Source organism: Stigmatopora argus, chromosome 22 (assembly GCF_051989625.1).
Source record: "Stigmatopora argus isolate UIUO_Sarg chromosome 22, RoL_Sarg_1.0, whole genome shotgun sequence".
Lineage (NCBI taxonomy): Eukaryota > Metazoa > Chordata > Actinopteri > Syngnathiformes > Syngnathidae > Stigmatopora > Stigmatopora argus.
Genome location: NC_135408.1, coordinates 8,481,716 through 8,501,661, shown reverse-complemented (window position 1 = coordinate 8,501,661; position 19,946 = coordinate 8,481,716). Strand labels below are relative to the sequence as shown.

At 43.0% G+C, this 19,946-nt stretch overlaps 1 protein-coding gene across 1 annotated transcript in view; it reads left to right on the top strand.

Moving 5' to 3' along the window:
• Positions 1–19,946, top strand: part of med13a (mediator complex subunit 13a) — a 41,579-nt gene that overhangs the window by 14,662 nt on the left and 6,971 nt on the right. The window contains exons 4-18 of the mRNA XM_077592173.1: positions 6,125–6,270; positions 8,030–8,230; positions 8,544–8,738; positions 8,842–9,004; positions 9,775–9,885; positions 10,159–10,902; positions 12,174–12,390; positions 14,453–14,483; positions 14,755–14,876; positions 14,969–15,059; positions 15,259–15,470; positions 15,741–15,937; positions 17,748–18,667; positions 18,772–18,939; positions 19,304–19,527. Coding sequence (XP_077448299.1) covers positions 6,125–6,270; positions 8,030–8,230; positions 8,544–8,738; positions 8,842–9,004; positions 9,775–9,885; positions 10,159–10,902; positions 12,174–12,390; positions 14,453–14,483; positions 14,755–14,876; positions 14,969–15,059; positions 15,259–15,470; positions 15,741–15,937; positions 17,748–18,667; positions 18,772–18,939; positions 19,304–19,527 — 3,742 coding nt within the window. The remainder of the gene's footprint in view (positions 1–6,124; positions 6,271–8,029; positions 8,231–8,543; positions 8,739–8,841; positions 9,005–9,774; positions 9,886–10,158; positions 10,903–12,173; positions 12,391–14,452; positions 14,484–14,754; positions 14,877–14,968; positions 15,060–15,258; positions 15,471–15,740; positions 15,938–17,747; positions 18,668–18,771; positions 18,940–19,303; positions 19,528–19,946) is intronic.

The window sequence follows — 19,946 nt, the reverse complement described above, 5'->3', positions numbered from 1 at the left end:
TTGGTAGCCAGCTGACAGTGTTCATAACCTCAACCCTAGCCCTCAGCCAGTGTTGAAACGGTTACATCATCCTCGCCCCCACCTCTCACCAGCCTCCTTTATCTTTAGGTGTACGGACCGTGTTACGCACTATACAGTACGTGAAAGGCGCCGTGACTCCTTGAGTTTTGATTAGATATGAGCTTTCTGCTCTTTCCACAATGAATGCACATTATTTTATGCTATCGAGCCTTTGTTTACCTAATTCCACAGCGTGCTTACAAGTGGAAGTGGTTCTTTGTCTGGTGTGCCGTGTCTCCAAGTAGCGCGAGCAGGTTGTTCCAGTGACGCTGCGAGCTAGACTGTCTTTGGAAAACAGCAGGGGAGAGGAAGAGGGAGAGCCGAGATAGAGCGAGGGAACGGACAAGGGAGAGCTCATCTTGGTTGTCATGGCAGCAGAGAAATGCACCCTGGGATTGCGTGTTTCCAAGGTGAAGCGGGATGCTTCAGCTCCATTGGCCAGAGTTGACTCGTCAACTTGCGTCTAATTGGCCGCGTTTGGGAAACGGGCACAATATTACATCTCGTGGTCTTTGATGACTCCATTTTGATCAGGAGAAAGGTGTATTTAAAGTGGCGGCGACACCAGTGTCTGATCTTCTCCCGCAACCCCGAGATGTTTATTAATAAGTGTGTCAAATTTGAGATTTGACGTTTGAACGGATTCGATTCTCCGTTCGGTCCCCGTGAATACGAACATGAACATTTGAGGCCGTGACGCGGGTGTAAATGTGTCGGAGAACATTCTTTGGGCTTTGGTCTGTTGGTGTGCGTGTGCCCCAGTGCGCTGTGGTAGGCAGAAACGGCAGGCAGCACTCTTGTTAAGTAGGACAGTGCGGGATAAAGGGCCACTGCCTCCAGTCTGGGGCTAAAGCGCTAAATTTATCCCCTCCGTGCTCCGAGCGCAAGACAAACAGAGTGAGATGGGCATGCAAGCATGTGTGTGTCAACAACCAGCATGGCGTCGACAAGAGAAGCCAACAAGAGCAAAGAATAAAGTGCTTTGAAACAATCTCAACATATGTAGACAGCCACGAGAGGATGGAGGGGTATTTTCTGGAATTCATTAGTCTTTTCAGTAACCTGACGTGCAGAATAAATATGGCTCTCCCTTCTTATACACTGTATATCTAATGTTTATTTATAGCTTATTCTCGCTGAAAATGCTTGAATTCTTATGCAGTGACTCTATCAAGTCTGAAAAATGATTGCATTCAAATGTTAAGCTGCACATAACCTTGACAGTTTTTAAAACGGTGTTCCCGCAAATGTGCCTTATTAGAATATTAATAAACAAATATCATTGATTTTTGTAGGACGATAAGAATTTCCAACTTGTATCTAATATTAAATAGCATATTTCTGTTTTTGTGTTTACTGAACTCAATATATTGAGTCAAAATGAGCAAGCTCACTGCAATTCATGTCATCTATTTGATATACTGTGAAATGTAAATTCATGGAGACCCCCGAGGAGATTTAGTGTTTCTCTTATTTTGTCCCTGAAACGATGCAATATGGTAGATTTTTAATCAACAAAAGGGCAGGTAACAAAGACCTTTTGCATTTACACTACAACTTGGAATCATCTGTTTCTTTTCAATTTCCCTCTTCTTTTCTTTTGCCCTCTTAACTGCTATAAGCTTGTGTACTTTCTCCCCGCTTCAACCATGTGACACGAGGCCACGGCTGAGGTTAAAGGAAGGTCTGATGAAGTCGTCATAGTTAATCCATCCAGCGTTAATGCTTGGTCACCCCTCCCTCACGGCTTCCAAAAGTTGCTGTGATTCCTTGCTACTGTATTTAAATCCAATAGAGGGTTGCATTTGAAGATAATCAACTATACGGCTTAATACCACAATGTTGTCGTTAAACATGGCTCAAAGTTAAGCCTTTTCAGGCAAATAATTTGCAACAAACATTAGCTTTTTGCGTCAAGGCACGTTACCCAATACAACAAATTGACATGTTCACAATTTTTATTATTTTATTATACATTTGCCTGCAGCAAAATATAAGCTTGGCATTGGATTGGATAACTTTATTCATCCCGTATTCGACAAATTTTGTTATCACAGTAGCAAGAGGGTGAGGATGCAGAAATAGGAAAGGTATTTTAGACATAAATAGATAGGTAATTTAATAAGTAAGTTAATAAATAAATACATGAAAAAATATATAAATAAATAAGCGTGTCGCATACATACACATAGATAGATGTACATGCATGCATATTGTAGGTCTTAACACTCAGCCATTTTTTTGTTAAAGATTGCTATTAAAGAACGCTTTGCTCACCTCTAGTTGTGGGGTATTATTATTATTATTATTTTCCAATTGTCATCGTGATAGGAAGTCTATCATGAAATAAAGAATTTTCCGTGTGCAGGTATGATATTCTGAAGAGAATTGATTGGATTCCTCCTCTTTCCATAGACTTCCTTGGCTTTCAGCTTTAATCTGACATGTGTAAAGAGGCTCTCTCTCTTTGTGGCCGAGGGAAATCAATTTTAAGTCATCAAGATTTGTGTGTTAAACCTGCTTGCCTTAAGAGTTTTATCTTATTGTTTTCTCCAGCAAGCAGTCTCTTGTGTAAACACTGCGCAAAGGCAGAAGCAGGCGCGTCTCTTGTGGCCTTGCGTGTCTGTGTTTGTGCTAGGTTGGCAGCAAAAGTGTTTTCTAGAAGTCAGGTGGCTTGACAGCAAGGGAGGTTATATCATCTTGGATATTATTTTGTTAAAAGCCTAATTGGGATTACATATTAAAGGGGTGGATTGGAAACGTAAATTAAAGCTGTGACCAACAATGGAGTGGAAAACCTTTCAAATGACTACTAATTTAACCTAAAAATACCATCAAAGTAACAGCAAAATCAATAATTAGCTATAATTTTTATGACACGACTGACCAAAACGTGGTCCCTTGACTTAGATGGTGATTGCTATCCGTCAGGATTACAGCCCAGAGGCGAAAATGTCAAAAGACGGGGGTTCTGGCTCGTCCCAGTGCAAGAGGTCCATGTTTGTGACCATGCTGTTGTTCTGAAGAAGGGGTCTTCATTTCAGCGGAAGCCCCGCTTAGTTGCAGACACACCAAGCCCTACAAACATTTCAGGAATGTCACAGGTCGGCAGTCTCCTGTTTTTTCCTCCCGTCTTTTAATGCCCTCGTCCCCTCATTGTCCAGCGCCGCTCTCTTGACCAAACGGGTTTCACATTGCTCTTAAAACTGGGTGCCCCAAAAACAACTCATGACAAGAAAAAAACACTGCTAAAGATCTAACAATACTGGTTAACATTACCCAAGCCGATGCCTTTTTTAATGCCTCATATTAGTGAAAACTAATCTTGTCACACTGAGGTTCAAAAGTGTCAACGTTGTTTGACCGTTTAAAAAAAAGGCAAGCAAGTAGTTTCTCAAATGGGTAAACACTGAAGATGCTAGGGGAAATTCTACTCGTTTGGCAGTATGGTATTGATCTCATGGGGCAAAAATATAAACAGTGTTCATTTATAGCAGCTTAGACAGTGGATAGTTGGATTAGGAAATTATTGATGCAACAAGCCTCAATCATAGTCATTCTTTTCATACTTTCCTGGAGAGTGGAAATTTCAGAGAATCATGAGCTATATTGAAAATCCCTTTAATTTGAATTATGTGGTGACATAGGATGCCGTATTGACCAAACATATTTACAAACATCTAAATTGACTACATTGATTAATTTACTTTCACACATTTTTCATTGCTAATGAATGTACAACCTTTTTTTAACACAATCCATTTTTTTTCTCTAAACTGTCAAGCAACTGACAGGACGACGCAGTTCATTTTCTGTATCAACAGATGCTATTTTAACTTTGACTGGTCATCTGCCGCAATGGTGTCTATTCGTGTGACAATGATCGTGTCTGTCAGCCCTATTGGGTCTCACTGATGTCTTCCTGCCTTCACAAAACTTGCCGCTGGCCTTTGGATCCTCATTTCCATGAATAGCCAGCTGACAGCCAATGTCCTTCCTTCCTTATCTTGCTATTTGAATACACTTCTTCAAATACTCCCTGGGTGATCATCTTGCATTTTCACTGGTTTGAGGCCAATGACCATTTCGGTCTTTCTCAACACAGCTACCCGTAGTTTTCTGTATCGTAGCATTTTACAGGCAAAAATTATTTTCTAAAACCCTTTGTCTTTCCACGGGTTTGACATCGATGCGAGAAAACACGCGACATTGTTGTTGTTTTGGCCTCCGTTTCATCAAAGGCCAACCACACACCTGTTGACGACATGTGACTCAGCCCTTACTCAGCCGTGACTGTGCTCAGCTGTTCAATATTGAAAAAAAAAAGAAATAGCGGCCAGCTTTGGGTATGAAGGACCATTGGACCGTTGACTGATTGAAGTACTTTTAGTACATCTGGCCATCGCTTGTAGTAATTCGATTTTGAAACATTTTTGCCCATTTCATCAATCTATTTGCAAATTGGAAGTTGCTGGCCTCTTTGAGCCACAGATGGTATGCCGCTCCCTTAAGCACATTATGCACAGACGCATGTGAACGTGTTGTGTAAGGTATGCTGTGCTCGCTGGCGAGAGGAGAGTCATAGACCGCATTTCTGTTGAGCTCTGCAGAATGTGATGCACCTCATCTCTCCATTGTTGTCTGTCTGTTTTCTTACAACCCTGTTCTTGTCCATCGTCTTTTATTTCCATATACACCCAGTTTATTGGGTTATAACATAGACATAAAATGCGTGCAAGGGTGCATATTCCACGGATATTCTTCGGGTGCTAATGCTTACACCTCCCAGAAAGAGCCAGGTGTAATTTACTGCTCTACGATTGGGTCCGGGCACATCACAACTCCTGAAACAAAGGCTCCATTTCCGGATTGTTACAGCACATGGCCCAATTCCACAATGGTCTTTTCGCGGCCCCTCCTCTCTCTGTACCTCGCTTCTGTTCATCACTGGTTCCAGCTATAACCACCCAACGATGACAAGAGCAATTCATTTTCTGCCGTTTGCACTTGCACCCTTGGTTTCAAAAGAATAGCGCCATGAAACTATGGATTAAACTAGAAATGTCCTAGATCCAATAATCTCACTTGGAATTCGGGTCTGATTATGTCATGTTTATTTGTAAACACAAGAAAAAAACAGTGTGAGGAAGGGACACATCAACTAATGAACAGTGTGAAATAAAAGGACTGTCTTATTTCAAGTGCTCTCACGACATCTTCATTGCAGCGCATTCTTATCTCCACCTTTTCTTAATCTTCCGCAAAAGAGGTATTTAAGAGCGAGAGTCACAGGGAAAAGACCTATATTTATGTTGCATCAAATCCTGAAAGGACGTAAGCCTCTTTGATTTACTTCCAAGCGCGGTGTGTTCATTTTTAATGGGCTAGCCGTCACTTACGTTTTCTTTCTTTCACCGTGTGAATTTGTTTGTCCAACAAGATGGGCCCGGAAGAGCTGGGAGGAAAGGCATTTTCCGATCTCCGCTCTATTTGCAACTGCCTCGCTCCTTTCCCAGTTTTTTTTGGTGTCACTTCTTTCAGAGCTGATGAGGTCACCGTGGCACAGACAGGCATTGTCGTAACCAGAGCCGCTGTGAATGAGAGCGAGAGAGAGAGAGAAAGTTATTGTGTAGATGAGCTCATTGTCAAAAAAGACAGAGTTGCTTGGGATTGTCCTTTTCACTTACAGACGACACAATGCAACAAGGGTGCATTTGATTGTATGCAAGGACCTTAAAGGGGCACTTGATCCATTTTTTTCTCTGATAAAATGGATTGTAAGTGACAACGCTAGTCCAAACATGATACCGTGATTGATAGTGTCTTGCCAGGTGAATAAAGGAGCTGTTAAAATCATCAGGATACATTTATGCTTTCTATTTTTTTCATACAAGGGAAAAAATGTCTAACTGTAGATTTGAATAAAGCCCATTTTTGAATTTTTGAACACAACATTGAATTTTTCCATTTCTCCTCTCAGCTTTTAGCAGTTCTGTCGTGTATATATTTCTAATTGGAGTCATTAATCTGAAGCGACTAATTTCTATGGCTTTTCTTTTTACAGCGAGCACCTATCCTGCGCCTTCACCTTTTTCTTGCATGGCGAGAGTAACGTCTGTACTAGTGTGGAGATCAACCAGCACCAGCCTGTTTACCATCTGACCGAGGAGCATCTCACTCTGGCTCAGCAGGCATCCAGCCCCTTCCAAGGTGGGTTTCATATAAGGCTACAAAAAAATGAAACTGCTGCATGGAGTCTGTGCTGGGCCTGAACAGATTTATGATGAATTATCTGTTATGCGGACATAGAAAGTGTTGGAAAAGACCGAAAACTGATTTTGTGTGATATTACCTTTCCTGCTAATAGTTCAAATATTCCTCTAAAGACTACAAAAAAGGTCACTTTTGAATTTCATTTGTGGAAATGATATTGTGGAACCTTTACTGTCGGTCTGGGCATGTAGAATTCCGTCTAGATCTACTGATAATACTCAACGGTGGTGCTTTTTTCCCTACCTTGTTACTTGTATTCCCACCCGAGATGCTAGTCATCTTTCTGGCTCACCTCGTGATGTTCGACTTGAATGTACTAGTTTTTATTTTCCCACAATGATTATCGTGTCAGATCTGAGTAAAAAAGCTCACACACCTGCAATGCATTTCCTCAGAAGTCCCAGAAACATGTAAGCCAAAAGATTTGAAAGAATACATTTTTTTCCTACTTTTTCTTCTCATGATCTCCTGCCAGCTCTGAGATCCTTGAAGCTCTAGCTCTTCCATGGTCCAGTCCTGGGATCAATACTTGGGGCCTGAGGCCCTCTAGTCCCCAAATGAAAAAGCAACCCGGAGAAGGGCTATAGCGGATGCTCAATCACACACCCACCCATCCAGTATAACCATTTATATAACCCACCTTCACTTGCAATGTACTGTATGATAGATGCAGAGAGAGTGGATGCATAACAAGCTGATATTCTGTATGTGTGTGTGTGTGTACAGTGTACCCAGTACACACAAACACACCCACCCCATTCATATGGTTTTCATGTGGGTATGCATGCATTATGCATGTTCGTTTATAGCGGTATCTCCATTTACTGATGGATGAAGGTCTGTTCTATAAGCAGACTGATGGGCTCTTTGTGACTCCATATGTCTGTGCACTGAAGTGTGTTTGTCGAGGAATGGCCCCTTTTTATAAGCCTCTGTTTATGGCCTCTGAGAGGCTGCCGCTTGCCAATAATTGACGTCTGGATTGCTCTGTAAGTATTTGGCAAGTCCGTTGGGAATGACTGGGACCAGCCTTGCTACGGAAAGGTCACTATGCTCCTGAATAGGCCGGAGATGACAGAATGATGAAGAAACCAAAGCATATGGAGGGGAAAGGAAAAGAAACATTACATTGGAAAAGCAAAGAGAGGTCTGAAAATATCAGCGGGGGGTGGAAATGTATTGAAATAAGGATGTCCCGATCGCAGATTTTAGCACCTGAAGCTGTGTCGCCTCATTTTGCGCATCTGCTGATACTAAGTCCCAATATGTAGACATACAAAAGGATATTTAAGTGTAAAATAATCGAATACTGCATTCATTATCATTCTTGCATTAGTCTAACGCTATCTTATCATGTCAGCCACCAGAACGTTCTCATACCCGCAGTGTTTACTTCTATAATATATGTTTTGATTTTATTTTGGATTATCCTTGTGTGCCTGGAGAATTTTGTTGCTTTGTAGGTCTTAAAAATTAACTATAAAAATTAAATAGAGTATAGAAGTATTTTGCTGTAGAGTCATGCTGGAAAGAGAGGCAACAACTAAGATTTATAATGACTAAAGCGATAAAGGTGGAGCTGGGGTTGGGTTTTTAGCAGATTTATGGTGGAACGATGTCTTCACAGTACCTCCCCCCGTCACTGGATAACAGTACCTTGTCTATTGTGTCCTCCGAAATGTTCTTGTCTCAACAGTCATCCTAAGTCCTTTTGGCCTGAATGGAACTCTGACTGGTCAATCTTTCAAGATGAGCGACCCACCTACCCAAAAGCTGATTGAGGACTGGAACCAATTTTATCCCATCAGTCCAGGTGCCAAGAATGGTGTGTTAGAGGACAAGATGGAAGAAATGGATTGGGAAGATGATTCGTTGGCCTCTGTGGAGGTCCTTGTTGGTTAGTGTTTATTTTAGTTTAACAACGTGGTATAGTACACCTTAACCTCCTAAGACCCAAACTCTTGCATTTTTTCTTTGATATTTAGGCTGATTGGGTCCTGATGAGTGTAAAAACAAAGAATTGTCTTTTTACATGATGTAGTTTCTGAGAAAAATGATGTCCAGGACGCCAAATTTAACATTGTAGTCTTTGACCACCAAAAATGTGATGTCCACACGTGTGGATGCCAGGTCATAGGAGGTTAACATTTGTGTTTTTTTTAATCTATCTTCACGATCTTCCCATTTCTATGTAAACTGTGTTTGCGTAGGTGGTGTACGAATGGTGTACCCAGCATGTTTAGTGCTGGTGCCCCAGTCAGACATCCCTGTTGTGGCCCCTGTGGGGCCCTCCCACTGTACTGCCGTCTATTCGGGTGGTCACCAAGTGCCTGCATCCCAGCGAGAGCCTGCCATGTCATTGGTGACCCTCACCCCTCCCACGTCGCCCGAGGAGGTGCACACAGGTACTAAAAAGAAGAGCATTTTGAAAATGGGAGATCTTAGCTCTAAGCTTAGTCATTCCATTTTTCATGTGCTTTATTTGACACTGGATCTTTGTCTCTGTAGTGGACTCTCACTCTGCCCAGAAGTGGTTCAAGATGCCTTCTTCATGCGACACGTTAACCGCGGACAAATCAAGCCAACACGGAGGCAAGATTCCGCGGCGGTTTGCCAGTCAGGTTGTGGAGCGTGTCTGGCAGGAATGCAAGATCAACCGAGCCCAGAACAAGTGAGGTTTTCATTCCCATCTGTCATTTGGTTTCTCCTCTGATACCATATTCCAATCTAAAATGCTCTGTCTTAAATAAAACCACCATTACAGTCATTTCAGTCAGCACGCAACGTCATAACAAATGTATTATTAGCATTGTTGCAGTCCAAAGTGTAGTATCGAGATATCACTACTCCATACTAAGTAAAGTTCAAAGTGAAAAAAAACCCTTAGCCTGTCTCACAATGAAAAGGCTTCACTTTTTACATCATCCCGGCAGCAGAGAACTGCTGTTGGGTTATTTATTGCTGATGACATGAACTGAGTGCACAGGTTTCAAAATAAATCAGTATTTTGCTACCTGGACTTGCAATGCAACAACATCAGAGGAAAACTATCCTCAAAAGCGACTGCTGTTTGGCCAAAAATAAATATGTAGTTGCGTAAAGTACACATCGGTTTTGAAAAAGGATAATGCATATTACAATGATGTTGTTCCTCAGAGTTGTGAATTATTCACTATCAGTGAATCTGACACATTGAGAGCATCAAAGGCTCGCTTGCCCCCTGTGCAAGCACAAAATGTCAGCAGGAGTTAGCCATTAGCGTGTCATCCAAAATACTATTGCTTCAAGCAGGGTTATGCGGTCAGATTCAGCAGCAAACTGCATCTACCATTGTCTAATGCCAGAAAGGAAATAGTATACGAATTGTCAATTCATGTGAGAATATAAATAGCACGAAGAGTCACTCTATTAATTGTCATTATTTCTTGTACTTTCTTTTAGGCGGAAGTATTCAGCTACAACCAATGGTATCTGTGAGGAAGATGTAACCGAGAGAGTGGCAAAGTGGGATTTTGTGGAATCTTTTAAGAAGTCGTACTGCAGTTGTTCTCGGTGAGTGGACCATCTATGACAAACCAAGCAACTTTTTTTCTTGCTTTTCTTTTACCATTTTTACCACTTGGCCCAGTCAATCATGATATCCGGTCAAATTAGTTCTGTTAGTGAAATAACAGGCAATAATGCATTCGGCAAATAATAACTAAGAAATTCATCTGAAACCAGAAAATGCCATTTCTCCAAATATAAACACTTTACTTTTGATTTGTGTGACAATTGCATCCACGTCTGAATTGTATAATATTTTTATGTCCCCCTCCCCACCAGACATAAATCAGCGAAGCAGCGAACAGGTGTAAATGTGGGCCAAGCTCAGTCAGCGGGCCAGGCCCAGACTCCCACAAAGCACAAAACCGCCGGCGAGAAGCCGGACAAGATTGACAAGCAGCAAAAGAGACCTCAGACGCCTTTCCATCATCGAAACCTGACCAGCGAAGACGCCTCAATGGAGGCGGAGACCACGGCCCGCCAAAGACTTGCGATCAGGAGTCAGGATGGAGGAAGATTCCCCAGTATTCGTACAGCGGACGTGCCCACCATCCAAAAAACGCCTCAGCTCAACAACGGGGCGCTTAGCACAGGAGGGCCGCCAGACCTCGCCCATTCCCCCCAGCCCCCACCACTTAGCCCTCACCCTTGCGAGCGTGGTGAAGACCCCGTCGAGGGTTTAAAGACCCCATCCACCCCCAACAACCAACACTTTTACCAGCCTCCATCCGAGCCTTGCCTGGGCGGGGCAAAGGGTGGCAATGAGGTGCCTGCAGGGCCACAGGATCTGAGCCATCATTTCTCCTCACGCCAAGCTCACTCTTCTGGTTATTCAGAATCTCTAGAACCCGCTACGTACACGGGCACGGGGGTCCACCCAGAAGATGGCAGCACTCATTCGCCATGGGGGTTGTTCAACCTACCCCGTAGGAAAGAAGCCGAGCTGCCTACACCCCTGCTACCAGGAGAAAGGTACAGGGAAGACGGCCCGTTCTCACAAGACAACCTGGTGTCTGTGACTGAGTAAGTACTAGTCATTAATCAGTGTTTTCCACGTCCTTAAATGATTGTCTGGAACGAGTATTTGATGGATCAGTCTCTTGGGACTATTCTGAACTCATGGGGGATGTGTCGAGGAGAATCAGTTTGCCTACTTCCCTCTTATTTTGTGGAGGAATTTAATGCGTGAATGTGTAAAAATCTACACTCAAGTGTCATCACATTATTTCTCACGGCGTGATGAATTACACCTCGTAAAAAACAATAACAAATATATTACGGTATGTTTCTATTCCACGTTGATTTCTATTTTTCTCGAATTCCTCAGCTTCAGAATGTTGATTGTAGCGCTTAGCCGTACCCTGCATGGTAATCTCTTTCTTTGTGCCCTTTTGACATCATACATCAGCAATATGCAGGGACAGCACTACTCATTGAGCAGACACAGAAGCTAAGAGAAAGCAAGCGTAATGGTCAGGTTAGCTCAAGATGAACTGACGTTATAATGGAGTCAAAGCCAGAGCTATGCCTCTGGATAAGACACTTACCATTAAGAGGCTGTTAGATCTGAGAGAGGGCAGATGGAAGAGAGCAAAGGGGGTGTCTGTCTTGCTTGAGGAATAGCATATGGGGCTAGCCACCTTAGGGGGTGGACATAGTGGAAATTAACAGTGGAGTTGTGCAATCCCAATGGGCCCAACTCTCGGACGGGCTATTCTGGTGCGCTATAATCCTCCGAGCTATGGCCCAGAATGATGGCTAATCTGTGGCCCAGGCCACTGCATTCCATCACCTCGGATCACAATCGCTCAAGCACGACGAGGGGACATACAGTACATGTGGAGGGATTTAATTGAGGTGCCCCTCCCACCGTTCTCCCTCCCTTGAGAAGAACAATAAGCCTCAGCCACATATGACAGTCTTATGAGCCATTTCAGTGACATGTGATTAATGCGTGTGTAAATGTAGGAACAGTCCATGCCGGAGTGGCCCCGTTCTCGTTAATCTGTTTGAAATGTAGTCGTCTGACAACAAACACCATGCGCCCCAATGCCGCTCCAAGACAGCTGTCAGAGTTGTTTGCGATGGCTGCCATTGCATTTACTGCTGATAAACACAAAGCAGAGCTGACAAGCACCATCAAGCAGTGGCACAGTACTTTAGCAAACGTTGATGTCCTTTTTTTAATTTACCCACCAATTCAAATCAATCTTTATTTCTGGCGCAGGCTTGAAAATGAAGCTTTTGAAATTGACACGAGGAATAAATATTCATGATTTCTCCTTTCTCCCTAGGGTGATGTCCGCATCGAAATTCCCACTGAAAGTCTCTGATGAACGCGTTCAGATGTATCGCGCCAGAAAAAGCCAGTACCTGGCGGCTGCCATCGCTGATGGAGATCACGAGCCCGAGGTGGACCCTTACGCTTTTGAGGAAGGAGACGTGAAATTCACATTTTCCAACAAAAAGGATAAGGCAGGCGGGGAGCGAGAGCCAGGGAAAAAACATAAGGTAAGGCTTAAGGGCGAGCTGAAACTAATGGATGTGTTTGTCTTCTTTGTTAAAATGTCCACAAGCAATTATCTTCTATCTTTTTTTTTCTTTTTCGGGTCTTTTTCCCTTGCTTTGTTGCTCAGGTAGTCAGCTTTAAAAAAGTCCAATTATATTCACATTAATTTTATGAATACAAACATGTATGATTGTGCTGCACAGATAACCTCTGAGCTACTAATGCAATTTGTTATGAGTGCAATTATTTGGATCTTTCTTTACAGTGACGCTTGATTGTTTTTAACAGATTAGAACCTGAATGTTAATTGAAATATTGGGTATATTTACATGGCGGTCTTTGATAATCGGCATGAAGATATTGATAACTCCTTTAGAAAATGAGAAATAGTGTATTCTCCTTTTTGGTTTTTAGACATGCAAATGTCACTGCTGGGTCATTTTCTTATCGAAATATTGCTACCGATGCAATGTCATGCATAAAATGAAATCTGAAATGTTCTTCCGCCAAGTTTTTATAATCATCAAAATGCTTTGTAGTCTCGATTGCTCGAGGTGAAATGGAACAGATTGTGTTAAGTTCAATTATTGCATCAAAATGATAGAAGGCCTTTGAGTCGAATTGACTTGTAATATCAGAAGGTTGTGCAATTTAGATGAGTTTCTTGAACAGTTTTACGTGCTTCGTGTCCAATTGCAGATTTGCGAGTGTTCAGACCGCACTCCAATTGATCCTATGCGAAAAAAGGTGGTTTCTTAGTCACATGGAAAAGGTTAGAAAAGGAAAGACCTCTTCTATGCTCACTTTGACAGGGGTTGACAAGAGGTCAGGAACCGGGAAAGGTAGAAATAGTATACCAATTGCCAATTGGTTTTGGTTCCACTTTTCCGTAAGTTTGTTTTTACGGTTAAATGTGGCCTACTTCCTCATGTGAACGAACATACAGTAAGCCTCAATTTCGCCCCTGCCAGACAAGTGCCACCTGTTACTGAAATGGAGAGCCTGTCTGCATGTGTGCAAAAGTGTGAGTTTGTGAGTTCTGCACACTTTGCAGAAGGTAATCTGAACACAAAACAGAATCTTACTCAATGAACCATTAAACCTCAGATGTATTCTTCTTTCGAGTGGAAGCCAGGCCAAATGAAGTTAAAAGACATCTTGACTATAGTGGAGGCTTTGCAAAGCTGAATGTGTGTTCGCTGATATTCATGTCAAGATCTTTATTCTTCCTGAGCATCTTATTCACTGACAAAATGGAAGAAAAAAAACAAATGAACGAGACTGAAGTCATTATTTTGACGAGTTCCCACAGTTATCATAAAAGCAACAGTCTGAGACCAAAACCTTCTTTCTCTCTCTCTCTCCGTCAGTCAAATATTAACTGCTCTTTCTGTTAAAGTTCCACAAGATTATGTTTGATAGATTGTGAAGTTAATCGCCATATTAAACTTTAATATGAAAAGATTGCCAGCAGTTCTCATCATACAGACAATGTATATGCTAATTATTGACAAAATCGCTAGTGTTTTTGTGGACCCCGGAGCATGAAGAAATCAATAGCCACAGCAGACCATAACATTCTTGTTTATTTTTTTTTGCACACATGCATTTCCACACACTTTAAAGACAAGGCCTCCCAAATATTGATGTCTGAGTAGAAGCCTGAGAAGCCATTCCTTTGGATCTTGATTTCCCTCTGATCTGGACTGGAAATCCCATTTGCCACATCTTAGAAAAGCTGTCCTTTTCCCCCCTGTTTTCTGTTTCTGTGACTCCCCATTGTGTTCATTATTGCTGTTTGAGCATTCATTATTGATCTCATTTTATGATGTATTGATTTGCAAAGCGCATGTGTTTGTTTCACTGTCTATTTGCTTTATGGCCAATGATTTCCTATCAAATATACTTTAATTTCTAACAGGTCATATTGGATATGAGATCGTAATCCTATAAAGTAGAAAAAATTAACAGTAACTCTCAGTAGTTTATGGTTTAATTGAGCACTTAACTCTGTATTGTATTTACAACTGCTAACTGTTTTTTTTTTCTTGCACTTTGTAACAGGGAGAAGATGGAGGATCGAGTACATCAGATGGTAGGTTTGGTTTTTCTTTCAGTATCCTTCTTGTTCTGTTGCATGACTTGGCTGCTGTTACATGGACCAGAATCACCTGGGCTACCTCAAAATCTTTAAATAACTCAGCACCTTGCTTTCTTTTTACATCTGACGAATGCAACTTGGCAGCCGCTTTCCTGTGCATTCACTATTGTCAATATGAACGTTACACTTTTGCAAAAATTTTTTTTTCTTGTTTACATTTTGAACTCTGCATTTTCATTCTATAATCTGAAATGTTTGCTTGTAGATTCTCAACGTTCAGCCGCAAACAACCGATTAGCCTCCACGAGCCTCATCCACGAAACCGACTTGGTGGTGTCCATCAATGACCTCGACAACCTCTTTAACTCGGATGAAGATGAATTAGGGGTTAGTTAGGCAATCCTCCTTATTTTTCAACCAGAGTTCAGAAAGGGTTTTGTCTAATACTGAGGTCCTAATATACTTTCCCTTTTTTACAGCCTGGTTCCAGACGGGCGGTAAATGGAACAGATGAGAAATTTGGCAACAAAGAATCAAAGGCATCCACATTGGATCCAGTATCATGCATTAGTAAGAATCTCATGAATTGATCAAAGTTATTAGGAATGACATTTTATCACAGTAGCTACACTATGTTAAGCTAGGATATCTTATAGTATACATTTTTTATTTTGGCAGATCACATTGCTAATATTTGCACTGAAATTGAGTTAGGTGTAAATGCATTTCTTATTTTAAACTGCCATTTTCACTTCTCTCTCACTCCCAGGCTCAGCAGACCTGCACCAGATGTTTCCCACTCCTCCCTCCCTTGAGCAGCACATTATGGGCTACTCCCCCATGAACATGTGTAGCAAAGAGTACGGCAGCATGGAAGCACCCCCTGGTATGACCACACTGGACGGAACTTCGTCTCTAGGGGGTCACTTTAAGATCGAGGTGGAGGAAAGTTTCTGTAGCCCAAAGCCTTCTGAGATTAAGGTGAGCTTTTAGCAAGTTTATGTTTTATGCCAGAGACACAACTCATGAGACAGATTTACTTTTATAGCCAATGATGTCATTCATCGAAAAAAAATGGTTGAAATTGTGCACCAGCCAACATTTTTTTAATTATTGCCAAAATTAGATGAAGACTGAACAAGAGATTCCACTTGGGTAGCCAGGCTGCAGCAGTCAGATAAAACTCAGTGTAACTCAAAATATTCCACGGGAATGAATACCAATCATTTGAACAGCCGCTCTGTTTTGCAGGACTATTCATTTGTGTTCAAGCCCGAGCTTTGCCAAGCGTTTGTGGGTTGCTCCATGTTTGCGCCACTGAAGTCACTACCCAGCCAATGTCTCCCGCCCATTAAAATACCAGACGATTGCGTCTACCGACCAAGCTGGAGCATGGGCAGGGAGATGCTCAATCCCATGCCTGTCATGTCCATCATCAACAAAGACAGGTATGGATTTATCACTCGTGCTTATTTCTAGTTTCAGATATTTTTGAAAGGACATTACAAACCAAGAAATAGCCTAAAAACTGGAAGCTACGACAACACTTGTTGGACTTGCGTCCACACTGCATGCATACTTGCTTACATGCACAAAGAAGGTGAATTAGATTAGACGGATCTTAATCTAATTGACCTTCTCGGTAAACCGAGGAGCACTCAGCTATATTGTTATTCACGTCTCACGCTAATAGATCAACATCTCTTGTCCTCATATGCGCACTGATGTCTTTTTCATAGATCTAAAACACAGACATCCCCTTTAGTCACTGCTCATATTGACTCACTCAGCCGGCGAAGCGTCTTTGTGAGTCAAACCGCTGCCATCTGCGCCCCGACAATCATCCCTATTTCCAAATCGCTTGGATCTTTTTCTTTCGCGACGACGGACGATCCGAAACAGAGACGCGTGCGGAATTTTTTAAATAAATCCCACAGGGTGGAATTGAATCTTAATGGGTCTTTGCCACCACACGGTAGATTGGCGAGTCCCTGTGCAATTTTGTACATGTTGTCATTCTGTTGCTGTCTACAAAATTCCAAGAAAAACAGTAGGCGAGCTTCGTTTGCTGCCTGACAACATGATCTCAGGCGATTAATTCAATTGCGTGGTTTCCGTCCTCTTTAAACATAGTCTGTTGCTACGCCTGAACGCCAAGGGCCACCTGTACAAATCTCTTTAGCTGTGCTGTTGGGGGAAGGAAAGATGTCTGCAGTGCACTTGAGAACAACTTGGCCGCCGTCCAGATAATCATAGCTAACAATCTTGTAACAATGTGTCGCTGCTGCCTTTGAGATCACGTCCCGTCATCAACGCGCCCGGGCTGCAATAACGCGGGGACTTCCTCGCCATGGGTCGGTGCCAGCTTTTCTCGCTCACATGCAGCTGAGAGAAACAATGAGCTCCCTCATTCTCCCACTGCTTCCTCACAGTTGGGCGCCACCCCTAAAAATAGGCATTATCGCAGAGGGGAACTTGAGGAAATGTTTATAGTACATCTCTCAGAACATTTTTTTTTAAAAATGGGGGGTGCACCTTCCGTAGTTCTCATAGTGTCAATCGATGAGTGGAATGGAACATTGCGTATGACGGGGAAACACCTCCCGTATTTGTCGCACTGTAAGTCACATCTGATGAAGAGGAAAAAATAGTGGAGTATCAGTTTTTGTTAGGGCAATTTTTGTTTGAGCAGAATCCAACAACAAACCTACATTAAAGTTACAATAATAACGTAAAGAACAACAGGCTTAATATGTCAACATAACCGTTTTTCAGATAGCGATAGCCCAAAAATAGCAACATAACATGCTTTTGGTGGTCAGAGAAATAAAACAAATGTCGCAGATAAGTGAAAAAAAGTGTGACTTATTGTTACGTGTCGCGATCGGAGGGATTTGGACCCAGTAGCGGGGAAGCAGGAGGTGACGAGGCGAACTGTGCTCATGAAAATAACTTTTATTAACTCAGGAAGCCTTACGAAATAACAAGGACTTATACATCTAAAACGAAACAAAACCGGAGCATGGAGAACAGTACCTTTGCAGCGATCTATGCAGTATCACGCAGTACGATCCCACAATGAATACAAATTCAGTCGTGTTTAAATACACACATCCGCAAGTAATCATGAATCACTCGCAGCTGCTCGAACCCAACGGCAAGACGAGCTGCTCCTGACACTTATGGTCTGCAAAATACGCTATGTATTTTCTCATTCTGTAATGGCATTTTTCTGTCCTTGCGTTTATGCTCTCCCAGTAACATTCCAAGTGTGGGCAGCGCCATGGACCAGGACTACAACCAGACCTACACCCCGCAAACTCACACGCCCTTCATGTCAAACAGCGCCCCACCGAGTAACAGCGGCACGGGCATCTTGCCTTCTCCCGCCACCCCGCGTTTTTCAGCACCCACGCCACGCACGCCACGCACTCCCCGCACACCCCGAGGCCCCTCCAGCGTCCAGGGCTCGTTGAAATACGAGAACTCGGATCTGTACTCGCCAGCCTCCACCCCTTCGACCTGCCGACCGCTCAACTCGGTGGAACCGGCCACCGTTCCTTCCATCCCGGAGGCTCACAGCCTCTACGTCACCCTCATTCTCTCCGAATCAGTCCTGAACCTCTTCAAAGACTGCAACTTCGACAGCTGCTGCATCTGCGTATGTAACATGAACATCAAAGGAGCCGACGTGGGCGTGTACCTCAGCGACCCTGTCGCCGAGGCCCAGGAAGCCTGCAGCTGCGGTTTCAGCGCCGTGGTCAACCGGCGCTACGGGAACGGATCCGGCCTCTTCCTAGAAGACGAGCTGGATATCATCGGTCGCGGCTCGGACGTTAGCCGGGAGGCGGAGAGGCGCTTCGAGGAGCTACGGCTCTCCTCGCTCAATAGAAGCGGCGTCGGGAGGGGAGACCACGTCCCAGATGAACTGATTTTGCTCCTGCAGGACCAATGCACCAACCCCTTTTCGCCCATTTCGGGTTTGGACGACGTCGCCACTCGCGGAGCCAAGGGTGGCGCCGTACCACCATGCGTTAGGGTGGATGAGCGGGATTTTCACAGCGACTGTTACATGGCTTTAGAACACGGCAGGCAATTCATGGACAACATGTCGGGTGGAAAGGTGGATGAGGCACTGGTCAAAAGCACTTGTCTACATCACTGGTCCAAACAAAATGGTAAGAGATCATTGAAGTTTGCTTAGACACATCGGATACTTCGTGAAGAATGTTTTTTTTTGCCCCCTTTAAATAATCCTTGTCTTTATTGCTGTCTTCTACAGCGGTGGACGTGAGTGCGCTGTGCTCTCAGGACGTGCTCAGAGTGTTGATGTCTTTACAGCCCGTACTCCAAGATGCCATCCAGAAGAAAAGAACTGTGCGGTCCTGGGGCGTTCAGGGTCCCCTCACCTGGCAGCAGTTTCACAAGATGGCTGGACGGGGTTCATATGGTAGGTCAATCCGTCAGTCAATGTGATAGTCAGTTGTACGTATTGCTAGGAAATGCAATACAGAGGTTACATTAGGTGTTTTGTTTCGAATCTCACAGCCAAATGACGATTACATTTTGAGTCATGGTGACATATTTAACTGTACATTCATTTTCTTAAACAACCTTTAATAACATTTTATAGTTGGCAAGACAAATTGTGTTAAAAATGCCCAAAATGTTATTTTTCAAGTTCCTGTATTCACTGAAAATTTATCTTGTATGTTTATTGCTCAAATGAAGAAAAAAACCCTGATCAAATGATTCCATTTCTTATTTATTTATTTTTCTTGGTTTCACTTTCCTTTTCTGTTTTGCCCCCGCAGGCACAGATGAGTCTCCTGAGCCGCTGCCCATCCCCACTTTCTTAGTTGGTTATGAGTACGACTTTGTGGTGCTGTCTCCCTTCGGCTTACCCTACTGGGAAAAGCTGTTGCTGGATCCCTTTGGCACTCAGAGGGATGTCGGGTATTTGGTGGTGTGTCCTGACAACGAAGCGTTGCTCAGCGGTGCAAAGAGTCTCTTCAGGGACCTCACAGCTGTCTATGAGGTAGAGAATCATGAAATGGTGTAGTGTTTGCACGCAACAAATGTTTGGATGGATATGCGCATGTGTATTTCGTCACAGTGCATTCTGTTCACTTGGGAGTCACAGTTGCTAATGCAATGTAAAATGACAACCACACACACACACACACACACACACACACACACACAAATCTGAATTTACAGACACCAATGAGCAATGGCGGACAAAGTTCTGCATGTGCCTTTGGTAGGAGAAAAGTTGGCATAAAAACACAATGGCCAGAAGCGAAAATTGCACGTTTGTGAATATGAACATCGACAAAGAAATATCGGTAGTAATAAAACATACGAATTGCGGTGTGAATGTCACGTTAGATTAGGTTTAGTAGACTGGCCTAAGATATCCAACTACTGACTTATGCTATTGAATCCCTATTGTTA